The sequence below is a fragment of the Danio rerio genome, chromosome 17 (genome assembly GCF_049306965.1).
Source record: "Danio rerio strain Tuebingen ecotype United States chromosome 17, GRCz12tu, whole genome shotgun sequence".
NCBI lineage: Eukaryota > Metazoa > Chordata > Actinopteri > Cypriniformes > Danionidae > Danio > Danio rerio.
In genome coordinates, this window is record NC_133192.1 from 20978670 (window position 1) to 20996647 (window position 17978).

Consider the following 17978-nt stretch of genomic DNA (forward strand, 5'->3'; position numbering starts at 1 on the left):
AACAAAATTTATATTATAATTATTATTTAATAAATATTTATATTATATTATAATTATTATATTATAAAATTTATATTAAGAGGTTTAGCGCTATGAGCCCAACTAAAGCAAACACTTTTTCTCCATGATGGAGAGTTTTCTCCAACTAAAGCAAACACTTTTTCTCCATATCTTCTCTAGGCCGCTTTAGGCTCACAGCCACTTTAGCCAGAGCTACAGTAATTGTGCCAAATATTTGCCATAAGTGGCCCACATTTGTTTTAGGATAACTAGACCACATTTGCCCAATCTTCTCTGGGCAACTATAGGCTCAAATCCACATTAGCCATAGCTTACTGTGCCGAATATTCACCAAAAGTGGCCCACATATGTTTTCGGATACTGGGCCACATTTGCCATATCTTCTCTGGGCCACTATAGGCTGAAATCCCCATTAGCCATAGCTTACTGTGCCGAATATTCACCAAAAATTACTCACATATGTTTTAAGATAACTGGGCCACATTCTCAATATCTTCTCTGGGACACTTCAGGCTAGCGACTGCATTAGCCAGAGTTTACTGTGCCGAATATTTGCCAAAAATTGGCCGACATATGTTTTAAAGTAACTGGGCCACATTTGCCATGTTTTCTTTGGGCCACATTAGGCTCACAGTCGCAATAGCCAGAGCTTACTGTGCCAAATATTTGCCAAGTGGCACACATATGTCTTAAGATAACTGGTCCACATTTGCACGTGTGAGCCACTTTAGATTTAGACCCAGATTACCCTTAAATGACTGTGCCACATTTTTGCCAACTGTGGCCCACATTTGTCCTCCATCATTTGGGCCAAATTCATCATTTTTCACATGGGCCACATTAGGCTTACATTCAGATTATATTTTGCCATAAGTGTCACATCTTTGCCTTAAATGGCCCATATATAAATTTGAGTCTTTGGCCCCCCTTTGCGATTGTACAGGTGGGCAACTTCAGGCTCACATTCATTTTGTCTGGGACGATGGAAGACCACCAGTGCCGCATAACTGCCTAAAGGGGCCCACATTCTTATGCTATCTGGGATATAAAAGCTCCATTTATGATACACTTTTATCTTTAAATCTCAGCAGACTCTTTACATTGACACATAGCTATATTACCCTATAGTACATGGATAATTTCAGTAAAAATATCTTTATCAACAGTAATGAAGAAAATAGTCTCAATGAATAAATAAATAATTCATTAAGTAATTCATTCAATAAATAAACAAATTAATTACTCATTAGACATTATTCTGTTGATGATCACTTTACAAATCAACATTTTTGACCTTCAGGTTTCGACTGGCCATGCTAATAAAATCATTTAATGAGTTGTACTTTGACAGAATGCTTGCACCTTAATAGGAGTGTGAATGCATACATGTGAATTTGCTTCATAATGCAATATTAGAAAGCTATGTTTGTTTGCAAATGTTGTCCCTTAACATTGTGATGATGTAGAACTCTAAAAGGGAATTGGATATGTGTGTTTAGATGTAGGTCAGATGTCCACGTATTGGATGTGTCTGATTTCAAAAACACATTTTTAAGTGTCAGAACGGATGTGAAAAATCTGATATTTGTGTTTTCATGTGTCCGACAAATTCAGGTGTGATTAAAAAATGAGATGTTTTGTGCCAGTGTAAATGCATCCACATTGATTATGGCTTCAGTTTTAAAGTGCCTTTTCAATACCTCATTCATTGGAAGTGGATTTAATTTCACATCAGCTCACATCGCCTCAGCTGTATACAGTGTCTGGGTGTCAAAAAATCAGATTAAAATGTCATATATAATAACTTCAATTATTAATCCAGTTTTATCTTTGAAACTCTTACATTGGTAAATAGCTATATTACACTACACATGGATTATTACTGAAAAAAAACATCATATAGGGTTTTTAACACGTACAGTAGGCAAGAAAATAGTCTCAATGAATCTATTACTCATTAGAATATAATAGATTCATTTAAATAATTAGAATGCAAGTTTTTTTTATTCACTAATGATTGTGAAATTAGACTAAAATGGGAGTTTAAATGTTATGTGCCATAATCCATTTTCTAAAAGCAGAATTAAAAAGGGTGAAAGCGAGAGAGAAATTCTCAGAAGGCTATTTCTTGGTTCCTGTGACTGCGGTTTCCCCAGAGGATTCATTAAAAGGCCAGCTTTAAGCTCCAACACCCCAGTCTTTGCCTCTCTGCGCTTGAAAACCGCTCTTGGCTCCTGTTGTCTCTGGGGACACGCCTCTCACTGCCGATTGGCTGAGGCAGAAGGGGCTCTGTGCATATTTCGGGAATGCTGGATTTGATTGGCCAGTGAGGGGGAACTCAGAAAGATATTTCTCAGAAGAAACTGTTCACAGTCTATTAATTCAGCAGTGAGCAGGTTGAAAACACAGAACACAACGCATCACAAATTAAACAAAACGTACAGAATCTGAGCATTTTGCAGATCCTTAATTATTCTTTTTTAAAAATGCATATTTACTCACACTCAGTTATTTTTGTATGGAATAAGAGTCTGTGTGAGTATAACAATAGCATCTTCATATAGTTGTCTTTAAAGGCTTCAGTGTATGAGTAAAAAGCATACACTACCTGACAAGTCTTGTTGCCATGTTTTATACTTTGCCTTCTAGTTAATCATTTGGTATCAGAAGTGGCTTATATAAAAGGCAACAGCCTCTAGATTACGCTTATTTTACCAAAATAAAATATGATCATGCCTTGATTTTTAATTATTTAATTAGGACAGTAAGGTCTACCTTTGCTTAAACAAAAGCCTTGTCACTTAACAGAAATAATGTACAGTATAGAATATAAAGTCATGGTGCAGTGGAAAAAGAATTAATCTTGTGTATGACTCCCATGAGCTTGGACGACTGTATCCATGCATCTCTGCAATGATTAAAAAAACAAATTAATAAAGTCATCTGGAATGGCAAAGAAAGCGTGCCACTCATCTTCAATGCCTCCTCCTTCATCTTACCCCATACATGCTCAATATTGTTCATGTCTGGTGACTGGGCTGGCCAATGCTATAACACCATGACCTTCTTTGCTTTCAGGAACTTTGATGTGGAGGCTAAAGTACGTATGATAAGGATTGCTATTCTGTTGACGAATTTGCCCTCTCCTGTGATTTGTAATGTAATGGGCAGCACAAATGTCTTGATACCTCATGTCTTGATGCCCACATACTGAATATAACCACAAACCATAATTTTTCTTTCACTAAACTTGACTGATTTCTATGAGAATCTTGGGTCCATGAGAGATCTAATAGTTCTTCTGCAGTACTTATGGTGATTGGGATGTAGTTCAACAGATGATCGATGAAATGATGATCAATTAATGATCAACTAGAAGTCAAGTTATTGTTTGTTGCCCCTACTGTACTACTGGGATCGATGACAAGACTTTTGTTAGGTAGTGTATGCAACAAAATTCCTTTGCCCTTTGACTTACCTTAACATGAATTATGACACTTCTGTTAGAAATGAAAAATTGATACCACACTGCAGCTATTCATGTATTGTGGGTAGATATGCAGGAACTGGTTTATGGTGTTGACTTCTTGGTCGACTTTCAGAGTCGGACAGAAAAATGAGTGCAGAGGTGAAGATTATGGCATTCTGTTAATCCACAAAATACTTGAGCGGAGCTCTGCTGACACGGAGATCCTCTTCAGAGCATCCAGACCCTCTGTACTTATCTAACATAGAGTTTATAACACTGCTTCTTTAAAAGCGAGAGAGAGAGAGACAGGGAGAGAAAGAGAGAAGGATTAATCTGAGAGGGACAAACTGAAGAAACACCCGTAATTATAGAAAATGATGAATAAAAAGTATTGATGTAATGGAGATGAAGGATAAAAAAGACTAAAGAAAATGAAAGCTAGTGTTTATGTAGGATAGATATAATGTCAAATGAAAATATGCGACAATAAGCTGTTGACACAAAGACTCCAGATGAAAGCAGCGGTTCGCCTGTTCATCTGTGCTGTGGTTTGGCTCCTTTTTTCACTCATTATGGATTTATAATTGAGTTCATTTTTATTACAGAGACCGAGGACTGAAAAACATTTTTACCAGCCATGAAACAGAATTCTGCTTGTTTATTTAACCCTTCTTGCGGCATCCGTTTAAAAAAGTTACATATACTATATGTTCTTAAAGGATTAAAATGATTTTAGCCTTTTTAATGACATTTTATAACAAAATGCCACTGCTGTTTTTAATGATATTTCATAACATAATGCCACTGCTGTTTTTAATGAGAAAACAGTCAAATGTATTATTTCCCAACTACTAAATGATAAGCAGATTTTTATTTTAAATAAATAAATTTGATGCATCATTTTTTGAGTATTGTCACATAAAAACAATCTGATTTTACAGTAATAAAACACACTCTGATATTGATACCACTACACCCACCTAGTTATAATGGCAGAATCTTGATTTATTTGGTCTGAAGTGCTCAAAAGCAGAACTCAGTGGGGAAATTAATATTGGACATAAATGAATATATTTTATGAATAAAAGATCAGGTATTTGATCTGTTTGGAAAGGAAATTAAACCAGAGTTGTTGACCAATAATCTTCTTTTCCAGGTTCAGATATTGTCCAGTGGCTGCTGAAGAATCTCTGTATCGAAGATCAAGGTAATAAATGTTTTCTTTAAATCATTTCTGACAAGATTGCTTGTGCGTAATTATAAGCTGACAATCAGCTTATGTCAGCATGTTTTGCAACTGCTTTAATTACAGAGGAGGCAGAGGATATACATACTGTATAATACATTTTTCACAACATATTTGTTCTCAACCTCAATTGTATATATATCTGAAACAAATTTGATTGAATTCTTATTACATTGTATTTTTGGACATTGCATAAAGGTATTGTGAGTGCAGAACTTGTCCTACACTGCAAAAAATGGTTTTCTTACCTAGACTTTTAATAATCTGCCTGCGGATAATAATAATAATAATAATAATAATATTAATAATAATAATAATAATCCATTTTATTTGAAAAGGTGCTCTTCTTGACACTCATGGTCACCGTTCAAGACAAGCAAGGGCAGTCAGTTTAAATAAAAACGCAATTTAGAAGTCAATAGAAAATAATACAATATAATTTTAATAAGTGCAGTTGAATTAAGGCTGTTCTGAACAGTTCTGTTTTGAGTTTAGATTTAAATTGTAAAAGAGAGGCTCTGCTCCCTATGGAGACAAGCAGACAGGCGGAACAGTGAGGTGGATGGACAAAGAAGGGGTGATTTTGAGTCTTACTTTGGATTCAACTAATCTTACAAATCTTACTTTGACACATATTTTGGGACAATTTTCAAAAATTCAACAATACACTCTGGGCAAATTTACTACCTTTTCATGATGTTCATGGCTGTTTTTGCCCCATTGACTTTCATTATAATGAGTTTTTGGTTTATTTTTATTGTAAATTTTGCATACATAGAAAAACAAGGAATAGACAAACAAACCCATCATAAAACAATAATCTGTGCAAAATATACAACATATATGACCTACAAAAAGATACAGCAATAAATGTAAAGAAAGAGAGAGAGAGAAAGAGAGAGAGAGAGAGAGAGAGAGAGAGAGAGATTACAAATCTTCAGAAATTAAACAACACTATTTATCTTTATGGTGTTTTAAAAGAAAAAAAAAGGCCAGATCATTTATCAAATTTCCTAGAAGTGGTATAGCTAATTCTTTCCAAATGTAAAGTGGAGGTGAGTCCAAGAATCCAGTCAGAAAAAAGAGGCCTAACATTTTTCTTCCAGAAACAAAGGATAACTTTTTTTGTAATATATCATGGCATATTGAACAGGTAACTGTACATTTTGGTGGAGAATCTCCAGAAAATCTGACTAGCCAAAAATTGCTATCATTGGCTAAGGGAGTAAAACACAATTGTAAACCTTCGCAAAGAACTGAAGTATTTCTAACAAAAAAAAAAATCTGAATTTGAACACAGGACCAAAAAAGATGTGCTAAGGTAACCTCAGCAGCTTTACATTTGTCACAAGTGGGGGAAACCGAGGTATAGAATTTACTAAACTTTGTTTTAGAATAGTGAAGTCTGTGTAATACTTTGTACTGAATAAGGTAGTCTCTAGAATTTACAGAACATTGATAAACAGATAAAAGACATTGATCCCAATCATAATGACTTTTTTTTCTGCAAATGCATGACGCCATATAATCATGTATTCTTGATCGTTGCTGGTTTTGCCTGTTGGGAAGAGGTAAATGTACTAATTTTTACTATTGATCATCAGTTGCAGTGTAATAAAAGCTTTGTTTCTGGTTAGAAATTATATGGTTATATGGAGTATAGTGTGTGTGTAATACGTAATAAGCAGCTCAGCTCTCAGAATGTTGTAAACATAGTAAGTATATTTATGCATACACACTAATTTGCTGTTTTACCTTATAGAACTCCATATAAAAGTCAAAAACTTTTTTTTTGCACAGGCCTATCTAAAGGGTTAAGTTTGACCTCTTCTTAATAGTAAAAACGATCAAGAATGCATGATTATTTGGTGTCATGACTTTGCAATCAAAAACTGCTGGTATAATGGAAGTTGATGGGGCAAAAACAGGCATAAACATAACAAAAGGGTAGTCAATTTGAACAGTATACAAGGGTAAAGAATTTGTAGATATTTGGACTAGAAACAAGACCCAAAATCCAAGTAAGAAATGCATTTTTTTGCAGTGTAGTTAGTAATGAAAGTTTTTTTTTTTCTTCACACAGCAGTGAGATTTGATTTTGTTCTGAGCATGGTGTGTATCTGTACTCTAGATTCCCTCTGACACATTTGACAAGTGTGTGAGAATAAGGGCTCTTTACTCAGACAGGAAAAGAGCAATACGCTGAATATATCCCTATACTCAGTAGACAGTGCCTGGAACAGTGGAGAGATTAAAAAAAGTAGGAAGTTTGAAAAGTTCTTGGTCTCTCTGTTCAGTTTATTGCTACTTTGCTGATTAGTGGGATTTACCTTATGAACATGCCTAGTGGGAAATGCTAATCAAAACAACAGCAGCTGCAAAAAGCATACTGCACCCTTGAAAGCACAAAGATATTAATTTGTAATCAGCGCAGACACATACTCTTACTTGTGCGCTCGCAGTAAACACTGTATTGTAAAAGTTTAATAGATAATAATTTATTGATGCTTAACTCCCTCTCGTATGAGTTCTGCAGTGCTGCTTCAATGCGTTTCAGTTGAATGTTATTTCCATGCTGCTCTTATAGAGAAGGCCAAGACCCTCGGTCTATTATAGCTAACTTATTTACCCTGTTAAGGGAAGTACGAAATTGAAAATGGTATCTTACAATTTTGGGTGATTCTTTTTTTCTTTGTTTCAATAATATTAATTAAACAACTGGCTTGTTTTTGTATTGTGGCTTGTTTGAGCTTGTCATGGAAAAGAAATATGACACTAAAACCATTAGTAAGTGACGGCAGGTCCCTGCCCCTAATGAGTGATTCACTGAATTATTTATTCAAATTATTTATTCAAAGTGGTTGATTCAGTTAGGAACGAAGTCTATATGAATCTACATGAACACTATCTATCTATCTATCTATCTATCTATCTATCTATCTATCTATCTATCTATCTATCTATCTATCTATCTATCTATCTATCTATCTATCTATCTATTTATCTATCCATCCATCCATCCATCCATCCATCCATCCATCCATCCATCCATCCATCCATCCATCCATCCATCCATCCATCCATCCATCCATCCATCCATCCATCCATCCATCCATCCATCCATCCATCTAATCCATCCATCCATCCATCCATCCATCCATCCATCCATCCATCCATCCATCATCTATCTAATCCATCCATCCATCCATCCATCCATCCATCCCCGTGTCTGTCTGTCTGTCTGTCTGTGCATCTGTGTATCTATATGCAGGTATTTGATTGATTCATCAGACTATTGTTGAGAAACTCTTCTTAATATGAAAACTTATTAAAAAAAACTTTTAGTTATGAGTTTGTTATGTTAGGAAAAACCTGTCACATTAAAAGTCCATAATATGCTTTTCTGACATTGTCCTTAAAGTTCATAGTACTACTTTTTTCTGTGTGTCCAATTTAAGAGCAAAAAGCAAAACATAAATTATCTTGGCATAAAACATCAGATTGCTACTACATACTTCGGGCACTAATAGCATTATGAATTGTTTGTCTAGTGGAGGCTCTTCATCTGGGCACGCTGATGGCAGCTCATGGCTACTTCTTTCCCATCTCTGACCATGTGCTCACTCTCAAAGACGACGGCACATTCTACAGGTTTCAGGTTCGTTGCTTTGCTGATTTGACAAACAAGTAGAACATTTAAAGGTGCAGTGAATGCTAAATACTGCATGTTATTAAAGTTAATTATACAGTAGCCTAATAACATGTAATATAGCAAGAGCAGATAAGGCTTAAACAGCATACATTACACTCATTAGAGTTAATCAGTACTTTATATTATACTGTAAATATACTACAACACAATTACTGAAATTATTGGAACTAAAATCTTCCAGAAGAAAATGAATGTAAGTTGTTTGTGTATATAAACTAAACTGTACATTTAAAAGTAGATTTTTGATTCTTGTTCAAGCACCTTATTTAAAATGATCTGAAACAACACAATTCTTGTTGTTTTTTAGGGACACAACTTAATTGTTTTATGGTCAATCCATTTAAATTTAATTAAGTTAACTTAATCAATTTGCGTTAGGAAAACATGAATGTTTTGTGTGAAACCCAGCATTTTTTATAGTGTTTGTGTGCTAAAAACAGTCAGTTTATGTTCTGTTTATGCATCACTCTGCATTAGAAATACTTTTAATCAATAATTATACTCTTCTGCCAGACTCCGTATTTCTGGCCCTCAAACTGCTGGGAGCCTGAAAACACAGACTACGGTGAGTAGTTGTGTATGTGTGTTTGTATGATCTGTTATATCTATATTTTTGTGACTAGTCTATATGAACATGTATTTAATGAATCTTGGCTGGGAATCAGCTGGATCATGGAGTGTTAGGAGTGTTTGTGCTTTTATAAGACAAATCTATATAAATGCAAGCTAATCAAATTCTACTAGCTGGCGTGTTTGTGTGTGTGTGTGAAATTGTCGCTGCATAAATTCATATCCCTTCATCCTCAACATTATATCTAGGTTTCCAGTAAAGCTGTATTTTAATCTCATTAGTTCCTATGTGAGACGAGGCTGTATCAAACAGGGTAAAAATGCACAACAACTGGAACTGAAAGGTTTAATTACCTTTAATATAAAAATGTTGGCCTTTTGCAGTGGAAAAAAAATCTCGACTGCATTTCTTCAATCCCTTTGAGTTTAACAGAGGAAAAAAGTTTATGATTTTGAAAGTAGTCTCATCTGCCCATCACCAGTGCTGTAGTTAACTGATTAAAAATACAATAACAGTGATTTTTTGAAATTTTAAAATCATTATTCAAAATCAAATCTGTTTTCTATTTCAATATGTTTTTAAAATCAACACAGGCTCATTGGAAATATGTTTTAGCCTACATTTTGTACAAAAACCTTAGACTGTAAAAGATATAAATGCATTGTCCATGACGTCACCCATAGGTTTCTGAAGAGCGCAGATGAAGCTTCAAGTGTGCATGGCCAATTGTCGCCATTTTGTTCACGTGTCATCTGACTAACCGGGGTTAACCAAAAAAGAGTACAGAGGCGGAGCTTAAGCGGAGCTACAAATGCCTGCTAGCATTTTGCTTAGACTGGCTTTCTCTTTCATTACCTGTGATTTGTTTGTGTTCTGATTACAAGTGCTTGGTTGTGTCCTATATCAATAAAGTGTTTAGTCTTTTAAAAACACTGTTTGCAACTAAGCGCTGTTCTTATGAGGTTTTTCTAGAGGAAAATGCTAGCTACTTTTTAAATACTTCAAATAGTCTTTGTTAGTAAATGCAAGGCTATTTATGAAATCCAGGCATAACACCGTATCACAATGTTTCAGATGAGCCTACAGATAATTGATCTGTCTGATTCTGGAGTGCATTAAAGCTCAAAATGAAATGATAAATTATCTTAAATAAAACAAATACATTTATAGAAATGGTATAAGGTGATGCGGTGGCACAGTGGGTAGCACTTTTACCTCACAGAAAGAAGGTCGCTGGTTCGAGCCTCGGCTGGGTCAGTTGGCATTTCTGTGTGGAGTTTGCATGTTTTCCCTGCGTTTGTGTGGGTTTTCTCCGGGTGCTCTGGTTTCCCTCACAAGTCCAAAGACATGTGGTACAGGTGAATTGGGTAAGCTAAATTGGCCGTAGTGTATGTGTGTGAATGAGTGTGTATGGATGTTTCCCAGTGATGGGTTGCAGCTGGAAGGGCATCCGCTGGGTAAAACATGCTGGATAAGTTGGCGGTTTATTCCACTGTGGCAACCCCAGATTAATTAAGGGACTAAGCCGAAAAGAAAATGAATGAATGAATGAGATATGGTATATAAGAATTTTCTTCACCTGGGAAATGGAGGCCACGTGGTTCGTGAGCACAATTAAGTGCACATAGCATGCCATATCATCTGATAATTGTAAGAAATAATTTCAAAAGGCAATTGACTGTATAAAGCCACAGAAAACAAAACAAAAATATGATGTATATGCTGAGTTCAGCGGCTAATCAGCCGGAATGATGTGTCACCGATCAGGGAGACCTAGCTGTCACTCAAGTGGCCAAGCCCTTAATTATGCAGACTTAATATAACTTAATATAAACTAAACAGATGAGTTATTAAAAAACAGTTATCATGAAGGATTATATTAGCTATATACGGCAAAAACGTTCTTTGTAAACACCTTTCTTTCTGTTGTAAAGTTGGCCATTTTAACATTGGGCTCAATAGAATTGTGCTCTATTATGGAGCCAGGTCATGTGGAATTTCGATGAATTGCTGTTTCAGATACTTCCATATTAGCTTCATGAGGGAGGTTGCAGCTTGACAAAAACACACTTAAATAGTACGTTGGACTGCAATTTCTAGGTAAAATGAATGCTACTGGGCTTTATGATGCTAACAACGTTTGTTCCATTTCCCACTTATAATATCCAGAGCAGTCCTTTGCCCATCGCTAAATAAATAGTGGGTTGTAAAGAATTATTTATTCTCGTGATGACAAAACTCAATTTTTAGCTTCAGTCTAATGAATGTCAATTTGCCGCTCGATAAGACTTATTATCAAAGTTGAAAACAGTTGTGTATTATGGAGGAACTATTCCCTATTGTTTCAATATTCTCAGATGAATTGAGTTCAAAAGATTGTTTTTATTTCAAAAGTATTTATTTTTAAAATAAATAAAAATCCCATTTGTTGTGTCACAATACATAACTTGTTTATAGTAGTCAACATTTAAGGTGGATCAAAACCTTTCATCAAAGTTGTCCTAAAACTATTGAACAACGCCCATTCTTGTATTAGGATAGTTAAAAAGTTTTTGATCCACTTTAAATGTACTGTGTAGCAATACATAAAGCATCTAAAATATAAAAACTTTTACAATCAATATAAAAACAAGTAAAATAAATGTACACTTTCATAAGTGATATAGTTTATTGTTCATTGCAATTTTGTACCCTGTCATACTCAACAAACAAATATATCTGTAAATGCAATTGCACTCATTCTTATATTATGGTTGTTTGCATGACTGGGTACTGTAAAATAAGCTTGTTTTGAATTCTGCAGATAGAACAAAGCAACACTTAGGCACTCAGGTGTAAATCACAACAAGCTGGTGTGAAATATGTTAAATGTTTACTAAATATTTTAGTGGGACTCATTTGAAAAGCCTGAAGGCTGTTGAGGTGTGTTTTTCACAGTCCTCTCGTGTCTCTCTGCAGCCGTGTACTTGTGCAAAAGAACAATGCAGAACAAAGCACGTCTGGAACTTGCTGATTATGAAGCTGTAAGTAATCCCCCCCTCTCTCTCTCTTTCTCTCTCTCTCTTAATTGTAACAATGCACATCTCAAGCTTTGTACTTCAGACATTATTAGATAGAAGATATTAAGGAGATAATGAGATAATGACAATCTTTAAAAGAAAAGTCAGACTAATCCAAGCCGCGCTTTAAATGTCAGGCTTTGTTTGCATAATCCATGTAAGCTCTCCAGTAGGTTTATGTAGATTCATTAGCATCTTTCTGGTATTGAACTCAGAACTATAAACTTGTAATACTTGTGTTTTCTTTTTTTAAACTTTTTCTTTCATCCATTTTATAATATTTGAAAAAGATATTTTTGCGAGTCTTCTAAAAAAAACAAATTATTAAAGACACAATGATTTATTTTTTTCATACTAAAAATCATTACAATATTAAGTAAAGATTTATATTTTCATACATTTCTTACTGTAAAAATATTTTTAAAATGTGATTGTTTAGAAATATGCAGTGTCAACTACTTAATTTTGCCACTTAGAAATATTCATTTTTAAGAAGTTAATGTTTACAACCTAAAAGGCTATTTTCTTAGTGGTTAGCTTTTTTTAACCCTCAGATTCTAGATTTACAAATAGTTGCATCTCAGACAAATTTTTTTTCATGACCCTATGACTGGTTTTGTGGTCAAGGATCAATCATTGTCTAGTAACTTCCAACTGCAGGAAATCACAATTCTAAAATAACGATAATAATAATAATAATAATAATAATAATAATAATAATAATACCAACAACAACAATAATAATCAACAATAATATCAATAATAATAATAATTCATTCATTCATTATTTTTCTTTTCGACTTAGTCTCTTTATAAATCTGGGGTTGCCACAACGCCAACTTATCCAGCATATGTTTTACGCAGAGAATGCCCTTCAAACCCATCACTGGGAAACATCCATAGACACTAATTCACGCACATACACTAGGGACAACTTAGCCCACCCAATTCACCTCTACCACGTCTTTGGACTTGTCTGGGAAACCGGAGTACCTGGAAGAAACTCACGCAACAACAGTAATATTAATAATAATAATGGTAATAATATTACAATTTTTAATTATTTTTAATTGTGAGATATTCACCATTTTTGAGGGATGTAAACAATAACAATGGTTCTAGTGTATTTCCTGTTTTACATTTTTCATCTCTATAGTTTCCTAGAATGCAAAAAAGTCCACATATTGATAAATTATGCAATGATAGCTGCTTTAATTTTGAGTTATGATTAAATTCCCACGTACAGAATTCTGAGAAAAGAATTTTGAGAATTACAAGTAAAAATTGTATGACATAACTCTTTGAGGGGAAAAGGCAAAATTGTAAGGGAAAAAAGCCACAATACTATTTTGTTTATAATTTTCGGCAGAAACTTTTGGATGAAGACAAGCATTTGATCATTTCTATATTGTAATAATGACTTTTTTCCTGCAATTAGAGAAAAGGTTATAATTGTGCATCGCAAACCCAGATTTCTTTCTGTCTCAAAGTCTGAAAATGTCTGATCTACGTTTGTAATTCTATTTCAAATAAGATTGTATTCTTCATTCATTAATATTCCTGACTATTTCTCACAGCTCATCTTTCAATTCTGACATTTCATCTCAAAGTTTTACATACAAACTTTCACAATTCTGTAAAATAAAGGTCAGAAATGCTCATTTTTCACAATCACCATTTTTTATTCTGTGGTAGGAACAAGTTTTCACAATAAAACAACATCTTTTTTTAACATTAGTCATTTAAAATGTTATTTCCTCTTCTTCTTCCAGGAGAGTTTAGCACGACTACAACGGGCTTTCGCCAGGAAATGGGAGTTTATATTTATGCAAGCAGAGGCTCAAGCAAAGTATGTATCGTTTAGTTTGTGATTATTTCTGGTCTTTCCCATCCCTTACTGGCTGTTTTTCATTTTGTGCATTTGTAAAAGCCTGCCACCCCTTTTGTAGACTAAGACTTTACACAGCAAGAATTCAAATATTAATAGCTGGATCTCTTGAAATATCTGTCAAGCGGTTCTTATGACGTCTGTGCTAATGGATTTTAAAAGTCTTGTGGACATAAACCACACATTTAAAATTGTTTTGGGATCTCACAGAACTTGAATTTATAAGTGACTTCTGCTGTTTTTCCAAGATTTTTCCTTTAAACTCAAGGCAATTCTGTGAGCCAAAACATTAGGCAGCTTTATGACTTTTCAGCTCGGTTACACGCTTCGTTGCATGCTTTGCCTTTTCTTTTGCGAGTTAAATGTTTTAATTGCTTTGGCTTTGTGTTTTGCCTGTACAGAGTTGATAAGAAAAGAGACAAAATTGAGAGGAAAATACTGGACAGTCAGGAAAGAGCCTTCTGGGATGTGCACAGACCAGTGGTGAGTATGTGTGTTTGTGTGTGTGTGTGAGAGAGAACAATGGAGCTATTCTCTTTTCTTCTTCTGAATTATTCTTTGTTGTTGTGTGGTGTTTGAAGTTGTTACCTCACAGAGGAATGACACAATACAGTTGAAGGCCCACTTGAGCTGATGGAATCACCTCTGGGCTTACGGAAGCCCTGCTTAGCCATATTCCAAAAATCCTACATCATTAATTTCCCTAGCCGATATTCTACAAAGTAAAAGTGAAAACGTGCAGATGTCCCCTAAGGAGATAATCCTACCTTTGAAACTCGTCCTTTTAAACTTTTGTTTGATGTACCTTAATGTAGTCAGGTTATTACAAAATACAAATTTGGGATCTTTTGGTATATTATTAAAACTAGAATTCTGTTGAATTGATTATCTACCATATTTTCTGTGTTACCTGACAGCGTTTTGTAGCATTGGTTTATGAAACAACTTATAGAAGACCCCTGGGGAGATTGGTTAATCAAATAGTCCCACATAGTTTGTGCATAATTGGATTGACATTAAATCGGATTCAATTAAAGGTGCTTTATGTACGTTTTTGACTCTTCTAAAACATAAAATACCATAATATGTTTGCAGATATTTAAGAAACATGCTAAGTGAACTATTGTTTATCTAAAAAACAATACTGAAGTCAGATATTCTGCTTTGAAAATGTCCTTTATGTGCCGGAACATCTGTCTTTGTTTTGGTTATTTAAAGCGGCCAATGCTAGTTTAGCATAATTATATTTTAGCAGCCCGGGTTACCCGGGTTACAGCATTTTTGATTAATTCAGTTAGGAAGGCTCTCAAAGTGTGCAAAATACGACCTCCGGTGGACAATAGCAGACTCCAAAATGAGAGTCAGATTCAGAGTTCCACATATAGATATTAAGCTTTTTTCCCTAAATACTAGTTTGAATTATCCCTATAAGTAATATAATTACAATAAATACAGTAGAAGTTAAATATTAGAAATTAGAATTAACAATAGAATTAACCAAACTGAGGTGATTCACGCTTTATGTCATGGCACAATATCCTGCTGGAAGTAGCCATCAGAAAACAGGTACACTGGGGTCATTAAGGGATGGACATGGTCAGCAACAATACTCAGGTAGGCTGTGGCATTGACATGATGCTCAATTGGTACAAATGGACCCAAAATGTGCCAAGAAAATACCCCCACACCATTACACCACCAACCACCAGCCTGAACTGTTGATACAAGGCAGGATAGATGCATGCTTTTATGTAGTTAACGCCAGATTCTGACCCTACCATCTGAATGCCGCAGCAGAAATCGAGACTCATCAGACCAGGCAACCTTTTTCCAATCTTCCATTGTCCAACTTTGGTGAGCCTGTGCGAATTGGAGCCTCAGTTTCCTGTTCTTCGCTGACAGGAGTGGCACCCTGTGCGGTCTACTGCTGCTGTAGCCCATCTGGTTATTTGAATTACTTTTGCCTTTTTATCAGCTCTAACCAGTCTGGCCATTGACCTCTGGCATCAAAAAAGCATTTTTGCCCACAGAACTGCCGCTCACTGGAGATTTTCTCTTTTTGGTACTATTCTCTGTAAACACTAGAGATGGTTGCGCGTGAAAATCCCAGTAGATCAGCAGTTTCTAAAATACTGCGGTTTATACCGCAGCAGATCGTCTTGACCATGTCTACATGCCTAAATGCATTGAGTGGCTGCCATGTGATTGGCTGATTAGAAATTTGCATTAACAAAAAGTTGGACAGGTGTACCTAATAAAGTGGCCGATGAGTGTATAAGGAAATCAATATATGTTTCACATTGCAATTTCACACATGACAACTGAAACTCATTGTCATCAGAACTAAATGCAAGCAAATACACTGGCATGCTTGTTGATTACAGAGGCTACTTAATTAGTATTTAAAATGTATATAAACATTACAATTATTATTGTAGCAGTCCATGTGTGTACAAATCACCTGATGTGTACTGCTTCATGCCTTGCGTATACGTGAGCTGTTTGTTTTGAAGGAAGCCGCAATTTCTCCCTCAATTACACTGAGCTGATCCTCCTCATTAGCAATTTCATGCTAACTTGCCTTGATCTTTCGAGCTGATGTGCAGTAGTGAGATGCTGCAGCTCTTGTCCATATTTAGCTAGTGTGGGTTCAGATGGGGATTATTATAGAACTCAAAGTGTCTGGAGGCTGTTTTCTCCCCCTTGCGAATATACATTGCAGGCTGCAAACTAAAGTTCATTCTATACAGGAGTGTAGAAACAGTCCTGTGTGAGATAAAACAGAGTCCAACCAGCAGGAAACCATGTGATTGACAGCTCAGTGCCTTTTAAAATATCAGCTCAGTTTCCCAAAACAGGGGGGAGTATGTCGGTGAGGTGCACCGCGTCATGTGGTTTACAGTCGATGAAACATGGTTGCTTACCAATCCATAAACTATAGGTCATCTTGAAAACTAACATTTATTTTGACAGCGTGTGCTATGTGTGTGTTTTTCAGCCAGGTTGTGTGAACACAACAGAAGTGGACATAAAAAAGTCATCCAGAATGAAGAATCCTCACAAGACGAGAAAGGTGATGAAAATTAATTCAGAAATTAAATAAACAACTTCACTTTTTAATGTCCTGAATCATGTGACTAATCACTAAAAGAGATTTTCCACTTGTTACATCATTGAACCTTCGTGTTGGATGAATCAATCAACCATCAGAATAATAGCCAATCAGTCCTGAATAAATCCACCAATCAGGGAGCCTCATAAAATCATGCACCTCACTGGTCAAGAACTGCTCACCGCAACAATCAAACGACTGTCCATGTGAAATCCTTCATCACAGATGCAATCACTCAGAAATCTACTGTATGTAAATTTATGTAAATGTGTTTGTAATTTATTTAAATTTTCACAGTCTGTGTACGGCCTTCAGAACGACATTCGCAGCCATAGCCCCACCCACACACCAGCCCCTGAGGCCAAGCAGCCAACCGAGGAAGAGCTTCAGGAACAGGTAACGTCTGATTGGTTCTGTGTGTTTTTAGGCATAAAAAAGCCAAAAGGGGATTTACAGCTTAGAATAATAAATAGCCTATTAAAGATTTTGAGCTGAACAATAGAAGACACATTCTGAGAACATCTGTATATTACATTTTGTAAAAAAGAAGCCCTTTTATGTATTTGGTTTCGGCAGACTACCTATCTGCTGCAGAGCAAATACAGACTTCCTACTGTCGATATGTAGGCAGACACTGCATTAATAGGGATTGAGAAATCTCCTTACAGGGGAAGGGTTACAGAGGAACTGTGATAATGGACTGGCCTACAGTGAAACTGAATCAAACAAAATGTTGAGCAAGCAATCTCACTGGCTGCAGAAGTAGCAGCAGCCAATAAACATGCCATATAATGATGTGGTTTCTTTCAGTCTACATATATAAAATAAGTCCATGTCATCTAGAATTCCCTGACTGAACTTGATGTGATTCTATTTTGCTAAAAATAATTAAGTGTTCAT

The 17978-nt window shown here is 35.4% G+C and overlaps 1 protein-coding gene across 18 annotated transcripts in view; it reads left to right on the forward strand.

The window, feature by feature from the left end:
* Positions 1-17978, forward strand: part of rgs7a (regulator of G protein signaling 7a) — a 99928-nt gene that overhangs the window by 71368 nt on the left and 10582 nt on the right. For 16 of the 18 annotated variants that reach the window (XM_073927178.1, XM_073927188.1, XM_073927182.1 and 13 more), the window contains 8 exon segments: positions 4647-4697; positions 8288-8394; positions 8962-9013; positions 11978-12042; positions 13851-13927; positions 14368-14449; positions 16965-17039; positions 17376-17474. In XM_073927178.1, the coding sequence (XP_073783279.1) occupies positions 4647-4697; positions 8288-8394; positions 8962-9013; positions 11978-12042; positions 13851-13927; positions 14368-14449; positions 16965-17039; positions 17376-17474 (608 nt within the window). 18 annotated transcript variants of the gene reach the window in all.